The following is a 14257-nucleotide window of genomic DNA, read 5'->3' as shown; positions in this document are numbered from 1 at the left end:
TCTCATCCTCAAAAATGCACGTTTGAAAGGGCGAATTTATTGCCCTATAGTGCGGCAATTAATTTTAAAAAGAGACCATCATACTACAGCAAGTCCCAGAGATCTTATTTAATCAATGCTGTCCTCAATGAAATCGCACAGTTTTATTGGATCATCTTGAATCATTACTAAGTTCTTAATCCTTCTTTATCACCATGTAGCCGCTGATAAAATCAAACCCATGGTCCCCCGGGCACTTGGCGACCTCAGCTTCATATCGATTAAACATCTCATCCACAATCTTCTCTTTCTCTTCCGGTGATCGTGAATCAGACAGACCTAGAGCGAAAGTCAGGGAGATAGCATCAGTCTGCAGGCCCTCGCATCCCTGATAATATGGCTTCAACACTTTGCGCTAAACAACTCCGATAAAGGACGTTCACGCTAATTGTTTAAGGCCCTATATTGCATTGCGCATCCTTTCTGCGCAGAATTTTATGCGTAATTAGCGCGCGAACATAAACAAAATGGCGGCTTTTTTTCTAGGCGGCTTAGTCCGCGAGAAATGAATCGTCTCTTTCTCGTAAACAAGTATGATGACCTATTATTTTTTCTCATTTTGGGTGTAGCGATCAAGTTCTTTCTGTAAAACGAAAACAAATAAGTTCCTATGTTTGAACAATAAATTATTACTGGAAATGTGTACTTTGCCAGTTCTCGCAGAGAAATTATAAAGGAATTATATGGAATATACAAAGTCTTCCTGCCCCTAAACGAATATGGAGACCCCACTTTTTTATTTCAAAATTTATATCCACTTCAGGTTATCAAAAAGTAGGAAAAGTTTGGTTGAAAATCTATGTTCAGTTCTATTTCGGGGCAATGGCATCCTCATGCCGCAAATTATCGCCACGTCATGCATCGAGTACGCGCGCCTTGAAAGATACTGCAGGGCACATGCAGCGCCTGTGGCACCTCCCATAACTGTGCACAGATTAAACACTCTTGGACGCTCGCTGAACCCTGTTTTCTTTTGACAGATCACTTTCCATTTCGATTCTCTACATTTTGTGGAAAAATGAACAACGACAGCAACAAAACTACACCGTAGAAGTTTGAATTTTTATTTTATCTGCCTACGAGTCATTGAAATCGGCTGTCAGTTTGCTGTAAAACAGTTTGCAAGTGTCCTCTTTAATCGCCATTTTTTGTTATAATAAGGATGTCACCAATTTAGTTATTTACAGTTCACAAGATTTGACTATAAGAAATTTTATTTCTAGCAAAGTGATTCATGTTATTTTTTTTTAATCAAGACTACAGAGAAAACACTTCACCTCACTTCACTGCAAACCACACAAATCCATATCAAGATGAAGAAAAACAAAATGTGAGAACAAACTCCCAGGCTGCGCTAAACAAGGAACACCCTGAACAAATAAAACTACAAAACGTAAATAAACTCTCCCCTCACCGTCAATAAAAGAAGCATTACTCCAGCGCCTGATTGTTGGCATGTACAAACGCGCATGTTCCACAGGATCACCGCCATCTTTAAGCCATTTTTCCTTGTGAGGGCACGGAATCAGTTTAGTTTCTATGGAAACGAGTGACAGGCCTGCCTTGCGAACGGGTGAGTCCTCTGATTCAAATGGCTTTTTCAATTCGTCCACAGTCCGTATGCGGAAGGCAATATGTGTCTGGTCAAATTCATCCTATTGAAATAATTTTAAAAAGGCAGCAAAAAAGAGGCGTGCAATTCTCACTTGAAAATTGAACAGCAAAACTTTCAACGATGGTATAACAATCTACTTGATAATAACCTTTTGACTAAATATGTCCACATATCGATGTTTTTTTTTTTTTTATCATAAGCTCAAGTTAAGGTGGATACACACTAAGAGACTTGCCGTACCGAATTGTAACAGGGACAAAATATCACAACATGAACACACAAAATAAACTGTAGCTAAAAGAACATGTTGTATCGGCATTTTGAAGTACTAGTGTCGATGCAACAAGCCTCTTCGTCATTTTCTTTACTGTTTAAAAGTTATTTTTCCCTGCATGGCGCTGCAACAAGTCCCCGCAACTCGCGCATTCGTGTGCTAGCACGTTTAGTTTATAGTCTAAAATAGTTGCATGAAAATCGTGGTGGCCCATGTTAAGTGGGTAGTTGAAGCCAGGTTCCAGCCTGGCTTAAACCTCATATAGGCATTCGCTACATGGGTATTAAAAAACTTATTAATAATTCATAAAGAAAATACAAAAGAAATTAATGTTTAACGAGAGTCTTTATATCTGATAAAGACACGGCTAAACTTTACGTCCAATTTTCTAGGCCAAAATAAACCGAAATCTAAATATTAGTGCAAGAATGAGTTGATCTACAATAGAAGATTTTTAAGCCGTTCAATAAAACTTGATAAAAGACTGCTGCTCATTTATTAAACATTACCTAATGACCCTTTTTTCCCTCAGGAGTATTAATAATGGCTATTAGTAGAAACTCAGCTGTGTTGGAAATTCGCGAATCTGATTGGTTCTCCCACTGTTTTCTATTCGCCGATAGAAAACAGTCGCGCGCGCGAGTAGCTCTTTAAGCGGTAAATTTTCTTGATTTTTGTCTTCAAAATGCACAATATTGTAGGTTTTGGACTGCAATCCTTTAGAGTTTCTACTAAAACAATTAGACTACTCGCCCTCGTTTTCTATGAGCGATAGTCAACTCGGCTGCGCCTCGTTGACTATTTGCTCATAGAAAACTCGGGCTCGTAGTCTAATTGCTAATTAGTCAATTGTTGAGATAACTTAACTACATGCTGAGTGATCAGTTTTGGATGAAGCAAAACAGGACAAGGGATAGTTGGATAGTGGTGGATATCCACCACTAGCCACCTACACTGAGGTGAATAGTTGTTTTAGTATATACTAAAACAGTGAGATTATATAGCCCGAAACGATGACTTTTGACTTGTTAATTACGTTAACTAGTACAGTTTTCACGCGCAAGTTGCTCGGAGGTGAATAGCAAAGGATTTTCGGAGTTTGAGTAGCCAATCAGCGCGCGCCAAAAAACGCTATCCACTGTTTGAGTATATACTAACAATAAATGTTACTTGGGACCGCATTTCATGGATGGCAGGTCGAGCGTAAGCTAAGTGGCGGGGTATTGACGGGGAGTGGATCATAGCTAGAGTTGTCACAAAGACGCTTAAAATTTCCCAAAAAGTTGCTTGAAATGTCTTAAAAAGTTGCCCAACAGTTGCTCCAAAATAAAAAACAGTCAAACGCTACCTGAGTAATAAAGCCATCAGTTACAAGTCCTTGCCACAAATCTCTCAACGTATGAAAAACTGGAACTTTCGTTGCCTTAGTCGTTCCTTCAAGTTGCCCTTCTTCATCCATTGCACATTCAACAAGTATCATCCGGCCTCCTTTAAATAACATTAACAAGGTAAACACTCTACGTGTTAGCTAAATAGTCTACGTAAATCAGGACGGCGGAGCCGGGGGGGCTGGGGGGGGGGGCTTTAGCCCCCCCCCCCCACAGAATTTCAGAAAAAATAAAGACTTATTAAGAGAAGTCAAGAGCTCCCAATTAACGAAAATAAATAGAATTTCTTAAAATACCATGACCTAACCTGCGATCAGGCGTTCTTTTTTCTTTTTACGAAAGCGCAGCAGTAGTAGCGTAACACCGACTGCACATTTGAATCCATTGTAACTTACCAGGAACCAATTCCTTTGCCCTTTGCAATAAAATAAGTTCCCAGTCTTCTGCAGCTTGCTTCTTTAATCTCTCGGCGGTTTCCGGGTCCTTTACCATGAAGTGAATAAACGCCCCTGGTACGTCACGCGGCTTTTCACGCAACCATTGCATGGCAGTGGCGGTAAATGCCAAATTGACTGACTGAGGAGGCAGACACTGATCGTAGAAATTTGTTCCACATGCCGTAACAAACACGTTTGGAAAATCCGCAAGATATCTTTTTGTACCTGGCATGAATCCTAGGGGGGGAACGTAAATAAATAAGTCCCAGAAATGTGATAAAAGAATACGAAGAAATCTTACCAACAAAAACAAACAAACTCCAACGCATCATCGTATAAACTCCATTTGTTGTCTTGCGTCTGGAAAATCGAGGGCGGCGCTGTGCTACTTTTAGCACAAAAGGTTATGGTATTGCGTGGATTTTGTGCTTCCCTCATTGTAAAGACAAAATATTGATATTTTGAGCGAAAATTTAGCATTTGAAATTATGAATATATGAAATCATATATTTGAATTGCGCATGGAAAATAAATGAAGAGAAGTTCCTCGTAGTTATGAACACAACTTAAAAATCAGCCTTGCCTGGACTCGAACCCTGACCTCTGCGATACCGGTGCAGCACTCCAACCAATTGAGCTAACAAGGATCCTAACTGCGAGGATCTTCTCTTCATTTATTCTTCATCCGCAGTTCATATATGATGTCGTATATTCATAATTTCATCTTCATCTCTCCCGGGTATATTACGAACCAATTTAATGACCAGCTCCCAGTTGGCTTGTTAGCTCAATTGGTTTGAGCGCTGCACCAGTATCGTAGAGGTCAGGGTTCGAGTCCCGGCAAGCCTGATTTTTTTCAGGCTCTTTTTCGCAACTGCTTAAGTTGTGTGCATAACTGCGAGGATCCTCTCTTCATTTATTCTTCATCCGCAGTTCAAGTATATGATTTCATATATTCATAATTTCATCTTCATCTTTCCCTGGTATATTACGAACCAATTTAATGACCAATTTAGCATTTGTTTACCTTGCAAGCGTAGAAACAGAGACTTGAAATCATTAATGGGCTGATCTTCATAAATCACGTGAATTGGTAAATCGTCACCATGAATCTTCCTTAGCTCCTGAACGCATGCGTACCAAAGTGGCATGGAGGTGCCCCCGTCTGCGCAGCCATAGTCAGCGATTGTAAACACGGACCCAGGCTTCACAGAAGCTGACTTTATAGCGTCCAGAGCAAGCGGCACGGATTCCAGTATCGCTCTATAGCAAATAGATGCATTGTTTGAGTAGTACCCAGACCCGTCTGCGCCGTATGGGACGTGGCTGTGAGGAGACTGAAAGGAAAAGAAAACACGTCACGATAATGAAACAGACGGAATCATTTGGTAATTTACTGCATCGTGCGTGATACGGTAAAAACCCGGTAACTCGAACTCGGATAATGCGAATACCTCGCTAACTCGAACTAACTTTTTTTCCCCTTGGATTTGACTCCACATTTCAGTCATTTTTACTCGGTTAACTCGAACTTGGATAACACCAAAAACCTCGCTCATTCGAACTAAATTTCCTTCCTCTTGATCAAAATTGGGTCAAATGTACTCAGATAACTCGAATTCCGGTTCTTGCCAAGGATGCCTATTAATTAGAGAAACGTACAGACCACGTATTTGACAGTCATTTTCCACTCATATCATAAGAATTTATGATCGTGTTAGAGTTTGCACTGTACCGTATACTAGGGAGCTTTAGCAAACCACGACGGCAACGTGAACTAGAACGTCACCAAACAAAAGGTTTACTTAGCAAAATAATAACTCTGCACGTGCGTTTTCAATCCTGGTACATTTCTTGGCCGTTCTCTGCGAAACAACCACGTGAAATGACCAAGTATTGCGTACATTGGAGAACGTGAACAATGACAGCTAAATTTCCGTATTTCTATTTGGGGATGGACGCTTTCTTTACACATTCAGCTTGGACTTGTTCCTAAACCAATAGACACACTGAATAACTCTGGATAATCGCGAGATTCTCGAGTAAAATATAAATTCATTTTGCACCAGGCGTTGTTCTCGGCGTCGCCGTCGTCATTGCTAAAGCTCCCTACTGAATTGCTGAGAAATCAGTTAACTTTCAATTATTAACTTGGCAAATTAAATATTCAATCGACCCGGTAACTCGAAAACCCCGCTAAGGCCCGGGCCAAACGTCGAACTTCACATGAGTCGAACCTAATGCAAATGACAAAAACAATAGCTTTTGGTTACTTGCATTAGGTTCGACTCGTGTGAAGTTCGACGTTTGCCCCTGGCCTAACTCTAACTGTTTTTCGTTTCCCTTTTGAGTTTGAGTTACCGGGGTTCTACTATATACTGGTTATGCAACGCTTTCGAGTGGTATACTATGGAATATCCCACGAGTCACTTGTATTTCAAGTTCTCGGTATAAGAAAATACAAGTGACAAGTGATTTTTCATAGTATACCGCGAGAAAGTGTTGTGTAACTATTTTATATCATGCCATAGAAAATACGCTTACAAAATTTCATCGAGAATACAATCGCAGCGCACGACGGGAAGGTTGGGTTGAATACCGTCGAATATACAACGGCTTTCCTGTATTCTGTTTGGCTGCATTTTCTATGGCATGGTATAAATTCCCGTATACTAGCGTATTGACAATTAACCTTAGATTCGTGTTCCTAAGACTTCTGAATTAACTTACATACGTATGATCACCAGACATATTGTTGTATCCAAAGAAACTGCGTCTGTTCGTCTAAATTCTATATTTTTACGTAGTAACGACAACCACGAAGGTACTGCAAAGACACAATGAAACGTTAACTTATAGGAAGCAGTCTATTCTTTTTTCTCAAATTAGTGTTTAAGAGTGACTTTTACGAACGGCCGAGCAAGAATTTGATTTCCTGGCAGAAATTGGAATATCGATTTTTCTTCGTTTTTTGCTCATTATTAGCTGTAAGGTAGATAAGAAACCTGATGTAGTTTGTTTCCCCTAGAGGTCTTCTAATTTTAAGAAAACAAAGAAAATCGATTTCGGTGGTCGAAGTCACAAATTTCCTAACTTTTAAACCCGAAATTAGCTATTATGAACACTACTCGCGTTCGCTTACAAAACCGCGCAGAGAAATTTGGTCACTTCCTATCAACATAAAAACTCTTTTTCTTTCGCAAGAATATAATTTCAGGGCTTTAGCGCAACTCTTCCAACTGAAAAAAATGAACTGACGAGGAATGCTTTTTACGATAACAAAAATTTGAATGAAATAGTAATTTTCAACGGCAGTATTTAGCATGTGGTATAACATTAATTTTTTTCAATTCTTGCTCAAACGTGCATACAGATATTCTTATTAAACATACCTGAGAATTGGCTCGGGTTATTGGAAAGATTCTCACTTAGAAGGCATCAAACTTCAGCAAATTTTCACAGCATGACCGTAAACTGTGTAAATACTTCTAATTGCCAAACGCCACGATAATATAACAATAGAGTTGATGTTCGCGGGCGTAAATATGTTTTTGGCCCGACTCAGGCTCATTTTAGCCCGAGCCGCAGGCGAGGGCTAAAATGAGCTCTGAGAAGGGCCAAAAACATATTTACGCCCAAGAACATCAACTCTATTACTATTATAATCATTTCAGAGGGCATTAAGTTAAGGAATCAAAAACAGTATTAAGCGATAACTTGAACACTGCCATTGCGAGTCGGCGTTTTATTTCTGATTGAAAACTAGGTTTAAAAATTTACCAAACTCGGCAGAAAACCGCAAAATTACTCAAAACAATCTTTGCTTGAAAAGGAAATTACAAAATTCTATCGGCAGCAAAGAAATAGTCGTCATTTAGAAGTGTTAAAATTACTTCTGCTGTTAACTGAACTGGCAGTTTGGAATATGCCTGAAATTAAACTGAGCGAATTTTGCTCGACGAAGACAAACTTACATTCACTTCACCGCCTGGATTCTTCTTTGAGGTTCTGTTATTCCTCTTCATCTAGCTGAGAAGACTGAAAATTTGCTTTTCCTTTCAGTCCTTCAAACATTTTGTCGTTATAAAGCTCAAAAACAGTTTTGAAGCGTCTCGACTCAAATTAAACGAAGCTTGAAATTATGCCAGCTTGTGCCAGCCAGCAAGAAAACGGCGCGAACAGTTGAATGGTTTTCAGTTCTGATTGGCTGGCTTCGTTTTTTTCTTGTTTCTGATTGGTCCACCACAGCGGGCTAAAATATATTTTAGCCCGCTGAATTCTCCATTTTAGCCCGCAAAATACGCCACAATGCCCGATGAAATGATTATAATGAATGTTTTAACCCCAAATGCTCGTCTTTCCTTCTTCTTGCCGAATGTTCCATTGCAAAATTCCCTTTTCAACGAAAGAGTGAGATAAAAACGCCGACCTGGGTCAATTAAGGTCCATTTTGATCACAAAACCTCTTCGCCATTTTGGCACAAGATTAGATTTGTGACTTACGTGACATAATACACGTGACATGAAACACGATATTGTGACGTAAGTGAGTCTGCGCAGTAAGAGCTCTGGGGTCGAGAATGTCACGGAGTTAAAATAACGCAAAACAATTCTCCAGCACCGCCAACGCAGTTTGAGGAAGCAAATTGATCGTTCTGGAGTTCTGTACACACTTTCGTCAAGAGAAAAAAACCACGATAAAGGAAAATTGCTAAGGATGAAGATGCAAAAGGAATTTCGCGCTTAACAGTTGCTTTGTTGTATTTTGGAGCCAAGAAATGTTTAGCTGTCAGTTAGGCTATTTTGATCGATATCACAACATTTTGTGGGACTACGATGCATTGGTAAATATGCTGCCTTCAACAACCCGAGCCAATTCTCAGGTATGTCTTAGTTAAACATTTACATGTGTGTTTAAACGACAATTGAGAAAATTTGGAGTTATACCACATATTAAATAATTCCGTTGAAAACTGCCGTTTAATTCGACTTTCTAGTATCGTGAAAAGTATTCCCCACCTTTTTAATTATTTCAGTTCGAAGAGTTTTGCTTAAGCCCTGAAATTATATTTTAGCGAATGGAAAAGAGTGTCTCTGTTTATAGAAAGCATCCAAAGTTCTCAATGTGGCTTTGTTTGTGAACGCGACGAGAGTTAACGATAGCGAATTTCGGGTAGAAAATTGTGTCACTTTGAGGCTCCGATCACGAAAACTGACTTTGGTTTTTTTCTCGAAATTAGAAGACTTCTGGGGGGAACAAAATACATCAGGTTTCTTATCTACCTAAAAGCTATTAATGAGCAAAAAAATGAAGGAATTTGATTTTTCAATTTTCTGCCAGTGCAAGCGCGGTTTTTATTTAAAGTCCTTCTTAAAACAAAACAACAGGATTACTCATAAACAACCGCGACTGACCAATGAATATCTTAAAAAACATAGAGATTAAATGGCACACAACAAAAACAGGAACCTCGTGGAGGTCCCAACGTAACCAAGTTCAGCAAGAATTCTCGAGTTTGCGCGCCCGTGAAAACAACTGGACAATGACCAACTCATTACTGCATGATAACCAACTCATTTGATTTCTCAAACCTCACGTGCGGGCTAACCTAGATCTTGAACTGCGAGTATCATCCTTCTAAAATCTATTTTCGCGAAAACGGTTCGTGAAAAATAAAATGGATTATATGAAAATTTTACGCTGTACCGTAAACAACAGATCGACAGCGCTCCGTTATGAATAAAAACCATATTAAAATAATAATAATAATTAACTGGCATCTTTATGGAGAGATTTTAACGAATCATCACGACCAACCTCGTTCCCAGGGTCTCTCACGAATAGGTGGATTCCGTGCATCATTTTAGCAACGTGATTTTAAACTAAAAGGAAAAAATCTTTTTAAACTAACTAAGGTAAAAATGTCAAGATCGAGACGAGATGCCCCAAGAAAAAAAAATGTGGGTATTATCAGTACCTTTCAGCCACGTATGTCGAACATCCCCGATCACTAGAAGTTTTTGTTGTTGTTGTTGCTGTTGTTTTGTTTTAAACAAATTACCTAATCTTATCTTACCTTATATCATCCCCATTGTAGTTTTGATGTTTATTATACAGAGCACAAAAGTTATTTTACAATTCTGATAGTCTATCAAGTGTATGCATTTATCGCCTTGTAACGTTCAGGTTCGCCCAATATTTAATTTGTGTCATACATGTATTGGGCTCACACAACCAACATTCCGCCTCAGTACTGTAGGCCTAGCAAAAACATACGCCAAAATAAATACTTCGGAGCGTCTTTACCTTTGCTTCGCTTTAGCTCAGAAAAGATGCAAAATTTGCATAAGACAACAGGTGGGTGGGTAACAAGTTTGTTCAATGTGCAAAGCAACGCAAATATCAAATCCATGTTTTTTTGTTCAGGCTTGTCTACTTTCCTGGATCACCAGAGCAGACTGAAGACGATTTTGAAAAGAATATTTCGCGACACTTAAATTTCGCGGTTTTTCGAATTTTATTTAATCACTTTAATTTCGCGTTTTTGAGTAACACACAATTTACATTTTCTTGGCAATATTATTTTACATGCCCTTGAATTAAGGTCGCGGGGGACACCTACAGCATCAATAAATTCATGAAGCGATATTTTGCTTGACCTGCATCATTTAAAACGCTTAATCTCGGCTGTTATGGGTGCGATTAGGCTCAAATTTTACAGAGACATACAGAAATGATAAGATTATAAATGTGATCTTTTATTTGGTAGATTGCACTTAACGGCAATGAAACAGCCTCGTTAGTTCCAAATTGGGAAGAACTTGATTTTGGGGCTGAGTTTGCGGAACGAGTAGGAGACAGCACACTGTGATCTTGTCAAAAACTAATCAGTCAATACCTCTAGGGTGTTATAACAGAAGCGGATTTTTTAATTTAAAGTTTGCCAGCAGGATATGGTGGTTTAAATGTGCAAATTTAAATATAATGCCTTCTCTCTCTTTTTGAAAGCGCTCTTTTAGAATTCCGCTTCTGTTATGACACACTACCTATGCCTAGTTTACCTCCCTGCAGTGGCAGCTCATAAAGTTCTATATCCGCGCTGTATTCTCAGCCCCAAAATTGTCGGAAAAGTCCAAACTTTGAGATTTCCGAAGGTGTCCCGATCAAAACACGGTTTCCAAATGGTAATTATGGTAATTATATTCCACGCTTTAAATGGTGAGAACAATGCGTTTTTTTTTAAAAAATAGACACCATTGTTTATCAGTGAATATTTTTATAACTCTGAGTTACATGAATATTAGGCCATAGACTTCCTTCAATCTAACGAATAAAGTTAAGCGTTGTTGTTGTAAATTGGGTAAAATCTCTTAATAGTTCAAGCATTTTTAAAATTAAAATTTCTTAGAAATAAATAACATTACAAAATTACATTCTTTCTTGGTTATTGACATAATATGAGTCACATAATTTTCGCGTCACGTAATGTTCGCGACACTTATTGTTCGCGAAATTCGCGAAATAAACGTGTCGCGAAAATTTCATGTAATAAAAAGTTACATCTCTAGAAACTTTGACCTCTATCTGTCATTTCCACAATAGTACACGCTCTAGAATCGCATTCGTGACGCTACTTAGAGGTGAATGATATTTGGCGAATGCATCAGGTTGCGAAATCCACACAGTAAGCATCTAATCTTATACTCTTGTTTACTTTCACTTTCTGTAGGCTTCCAAAGCTACCTATTGTGTAGGCAATAAAACATTGCCGCGATCTGACTTAACGTTCAAGAAAACTAACGGTGCTTTAATTCTAAAAATTGGAATACCAACATTCAAAGTGTCAACGTGACCTTTAAATATTGAACAGACCGGGTGAGAATAAACTGTTCTCCCTTTCACTCTACCGCACCGATAAATCTCAGGTTGTGATATTTGTACATATTGTTCGAATGGTCATGGAAAACCCGACTACTGGAAGCAAAAATATTTATTTCTCAGTTATTATTCAAAGAAGAATCATGATGTAAATGGTCAGCGAAAGAACCCCTGTTTGTTTATGTGAAGTTTTCGCCTGTCATACTGAACGGGCTCAGACTTGAACTTATGATCGATTCACGGACATCACGCAATGGCCATTTCCTTTACTGTTTTATCCAGACCCGACCACATTACCACATAAAATATCTCCTTCAACTTAAAGCCGATCTATATGCTACAGAGTACAATGTTTCTCGCATGCGACAAGCTAATATTACGACACGAATCGTTCCTCAAACGCTACAATTTCCCTTTCGATTGTCGAGTACCCGGAAGCGAAAGATATCGCCAATGTGGCGTGGGATTTTGAAACATGTTGTATTTTCCTAGGACAGTAGTAGCCCCGACATGTATATATACGATATTGAATGAGGAAATTTACATACGATAACTTACCAAGTGTCACATGCGACAGAGCCTTATCGTTAACCAATTTGGGCCCGTAACAGGCCGACCTGTTTGGCCGCTTTTTCGTACACTTCAAAGTAAAGCGGTATTTTACTAGAAGCACCTGAGATTGATTACGTAGGGCTAAAATTAATGTAGAACAACGTTGCAATTTGACTTACATCACTTCAGCTTGCCAGTCCTTTCAAAACAAGGTTGATTTGCGTGCGTCGATTTGCGTGACTTGTTTGCGTGACTTGCACGCAATTATTTTCCTTCCCATCACCCACCGCTCGCGCTTCGCGCTCGCTACCAATCCTCCCACTCGCGACTCTAGTAAGTACAGTATGAAAGGAACTTATTTTACCAGGGTAGCCCATTCAGCAACGAGGCTGGCATCCAGAGGGGCTCTGGGACAATGAAATTATGTGAAATATAAAGTGTAAGGAGAGGAAAAATGATTATTTGGTTTAATTTTATTTATTCGCATTCGCTGTTAAAAGATAGGAAAATCCAACATAGAAATTATTGTTTTGGTTTTGAAATAGCAGGTTAATGTTCCAGTTCATTAACCGTAGCAGTCACCTGTTGTTGTGTTGAAGATCATAACTCTAGTTAGCGTTGAAGTGTAATGGAAACTGCACTTGCCCTTTGTTTAACTGTTATCTACCTGCACTGCTTTGTAAGTGATTAATTTTGTAAAAGTGAAATTCCGTTATAGCCAATAGGCCTTCCTGAAATGTATTAGATAATTCTTAAGTTAGACTATTTTATGGAATTACCTAATGCGTTAGCTTTGCAGTTTCTGCATAAGTAGAACTGCACTGTAAAATATTCTTTGGTGATCTTTTGGTACTGTTCTAGCACCCCCGGTGGTGGGACGCCGGTTAGACAAACATCCCGTTGATTACTGTTGGTTACGTTATTGGAATAAATCTCTGTTGTTGGAGCCAAGTAACTGCGTATTCTCTGCCGTTCCGAAGGACTGTTGTTGCTGTGTTAGATCCTGAACTTCCCGTAGCTGCAAGCGTGGTTCCCCCTCTATAAGTGTATACGGACGAACGACCGAAAACAGCGCTAAAACTTCCGTTTCAGTGGGGAGAATTAGTGTAAACACAGCAGACTTTCTAGGAACAAGCAGAGAAAGGGCAGGATGTAACCCCTTGGAGCGACTAACGAAGGATCGCCCAAGTAAGTGAAGTAAATTTGATTCATGAAGAAGTTTTTCAAGAAGAAAAGTAAACCGTATTACTTGAGAAGCCAGGAACATTTGTATTCACACACAAGTACCCCGAAGGGTAAGGCTGATGCTTGTGTGAACTGCGATTTGTCATTTGACCAGAGTGAATTAGCTACCAAGTTGCGAAGAGAAAATTCTAGTAGGGACACACCCGACTCTCGCGAAGAGAGGCCTTCTTTAAACCGTACAAATTTAGAAACGGTGGATATTAGCATTGACGTAAGTGCTAGTGGACTTTCGGCGACGCACGCCGACGACATTAGTTGTGAACAAGAAACAAGTTCATCAACAGTGGAAGAAAATCGCAACCAGAGAACAATTTATAATAAAACTACAGAAAAAGGAAAACAACAAGAGGAAATTACGGAAAGTTTAGAAGAAACTGTTCCTACAGCAGGTGGTCTACAGGTACCAGTTATTACCTCGCCCGCTGACATATATAAACATTTCCCGCGAAGAGTAACCTTTCAAGGCGAAATTCGGGAAAGTTTTAGGGAATCAGACACTTCAAGTTCAGAAGAAATTGGCAGCAGAGGAAAAGTTAGCGACTCTGACGACCAAGCAAGCGACGAGGAGAAAGGAAAATTCCCGCCGCGCACACAGAAAACAGGTCCTAGTTTCCCTGGTGACAGTGTTGACAAAATGTTTAGCCGAGAAGCATCAGAAGAAGTAGGCGCTGAGTTGTTGCAATCTTACCAACAAACATTGAACAATTTGGCACAAAAGATGCTAGTTAAGGATGTGAAGATGGACAAGTTTCATGGGCGAGAGAATGAAGATATCTCGCGGTGGTTTGAAAAACTTGAACTTTTGTTATCAACAAAAGGAATTGACAA

General features: G+C 39.3%; 1 protein-coding gene across 3 annotated transcripts; it reads right to left on the bottom strand.

Moving 5' to 3' along the window:
* Nucleotides 1-93: 93 nt before the first annotated feature.
* On the bottom strand, nucleotides 94-12503 carry LOC144662605 (uncharacterized). 3 transcript variants are annotated; one of them, XM_078523451.1, is made up of 7 exons: nucleotides 12364-12503; nucleotides 6484-6580; nucleotides 4781-5090; nucleotides 3712-3990; nucleotides 3277-3416; nucleotides 1454-1694; nucleotides 94-318 (listed from the first exon to the last, which is right to left on the bottom strand). In XM_078523451.1, the coding sequence occupies exons 2-7, from the start codon at nucleotides 6502-6504 to the stop codon at nucleotides 176-178; spliced, it is 1134 nt and encodes a 377-aa protein (XP_078379577.1). In that variant the 5' UTR covers nucleotides 6505-6580; nucleotides 12364-12503; the 3' UTR covers nucleotides 94-175. The 3 variants fall into 3 exon arrangements, with proteins under 3 accessions (XP_078379577.1, XP_078379578.1, XP_078379579.1); XM_078523452.1 differs by lacking the exon at nucleotides 12364-12503 and adding an exon at nucleotides 12191-12335; XM_078523453.1 differs by lacking the exon at nucleotides 12364-12503 and having other exon boundaries at nucleotides 6484-6598.
* Between the last annotated feature and the right edge of the window lie 1754 nt (nucleotides 12504-14257).

Source organism: Oculina patagonica, chromosome 8 (assembly GCF_052425735.1).
Source record: "Oculina patagonica isolate OP01 chromosome 8, crgOcupat, whole genome shotgun sequence".
Classification (NCBI taxonomy): Eukaryota; Metazoa; Cnidaria; class Anthozoa; order Scleractinia; family Oculinidae; genus Oculina; species Oculina patagonica.
Note: the sequence above shows the minus strand (reverse complement) of the source record. Positions and strands in the feature narration are given on the sequence as shown.

Coding starts and splice junctions, on each gene's coding strand:
- LOC144662605 (XM_078523451.1), bottom strand. CDS start 6,504: ATGTCTGGTGATCATACGTAT. Junction 5,091..6,483: donor TGTCTGGTGATCATACGTAT/GTAAGTTAATTC, acceptor TTTTCCTTTCAG/TCTCCTCACAGCCACGTCCC. Junction 1,695..3,276: donor CTGATGGCTTTATTACTCAG/GTAGCGTTTGAC, acceptor TTATTTCAATAG/GATGAATTTGACCAGACACA.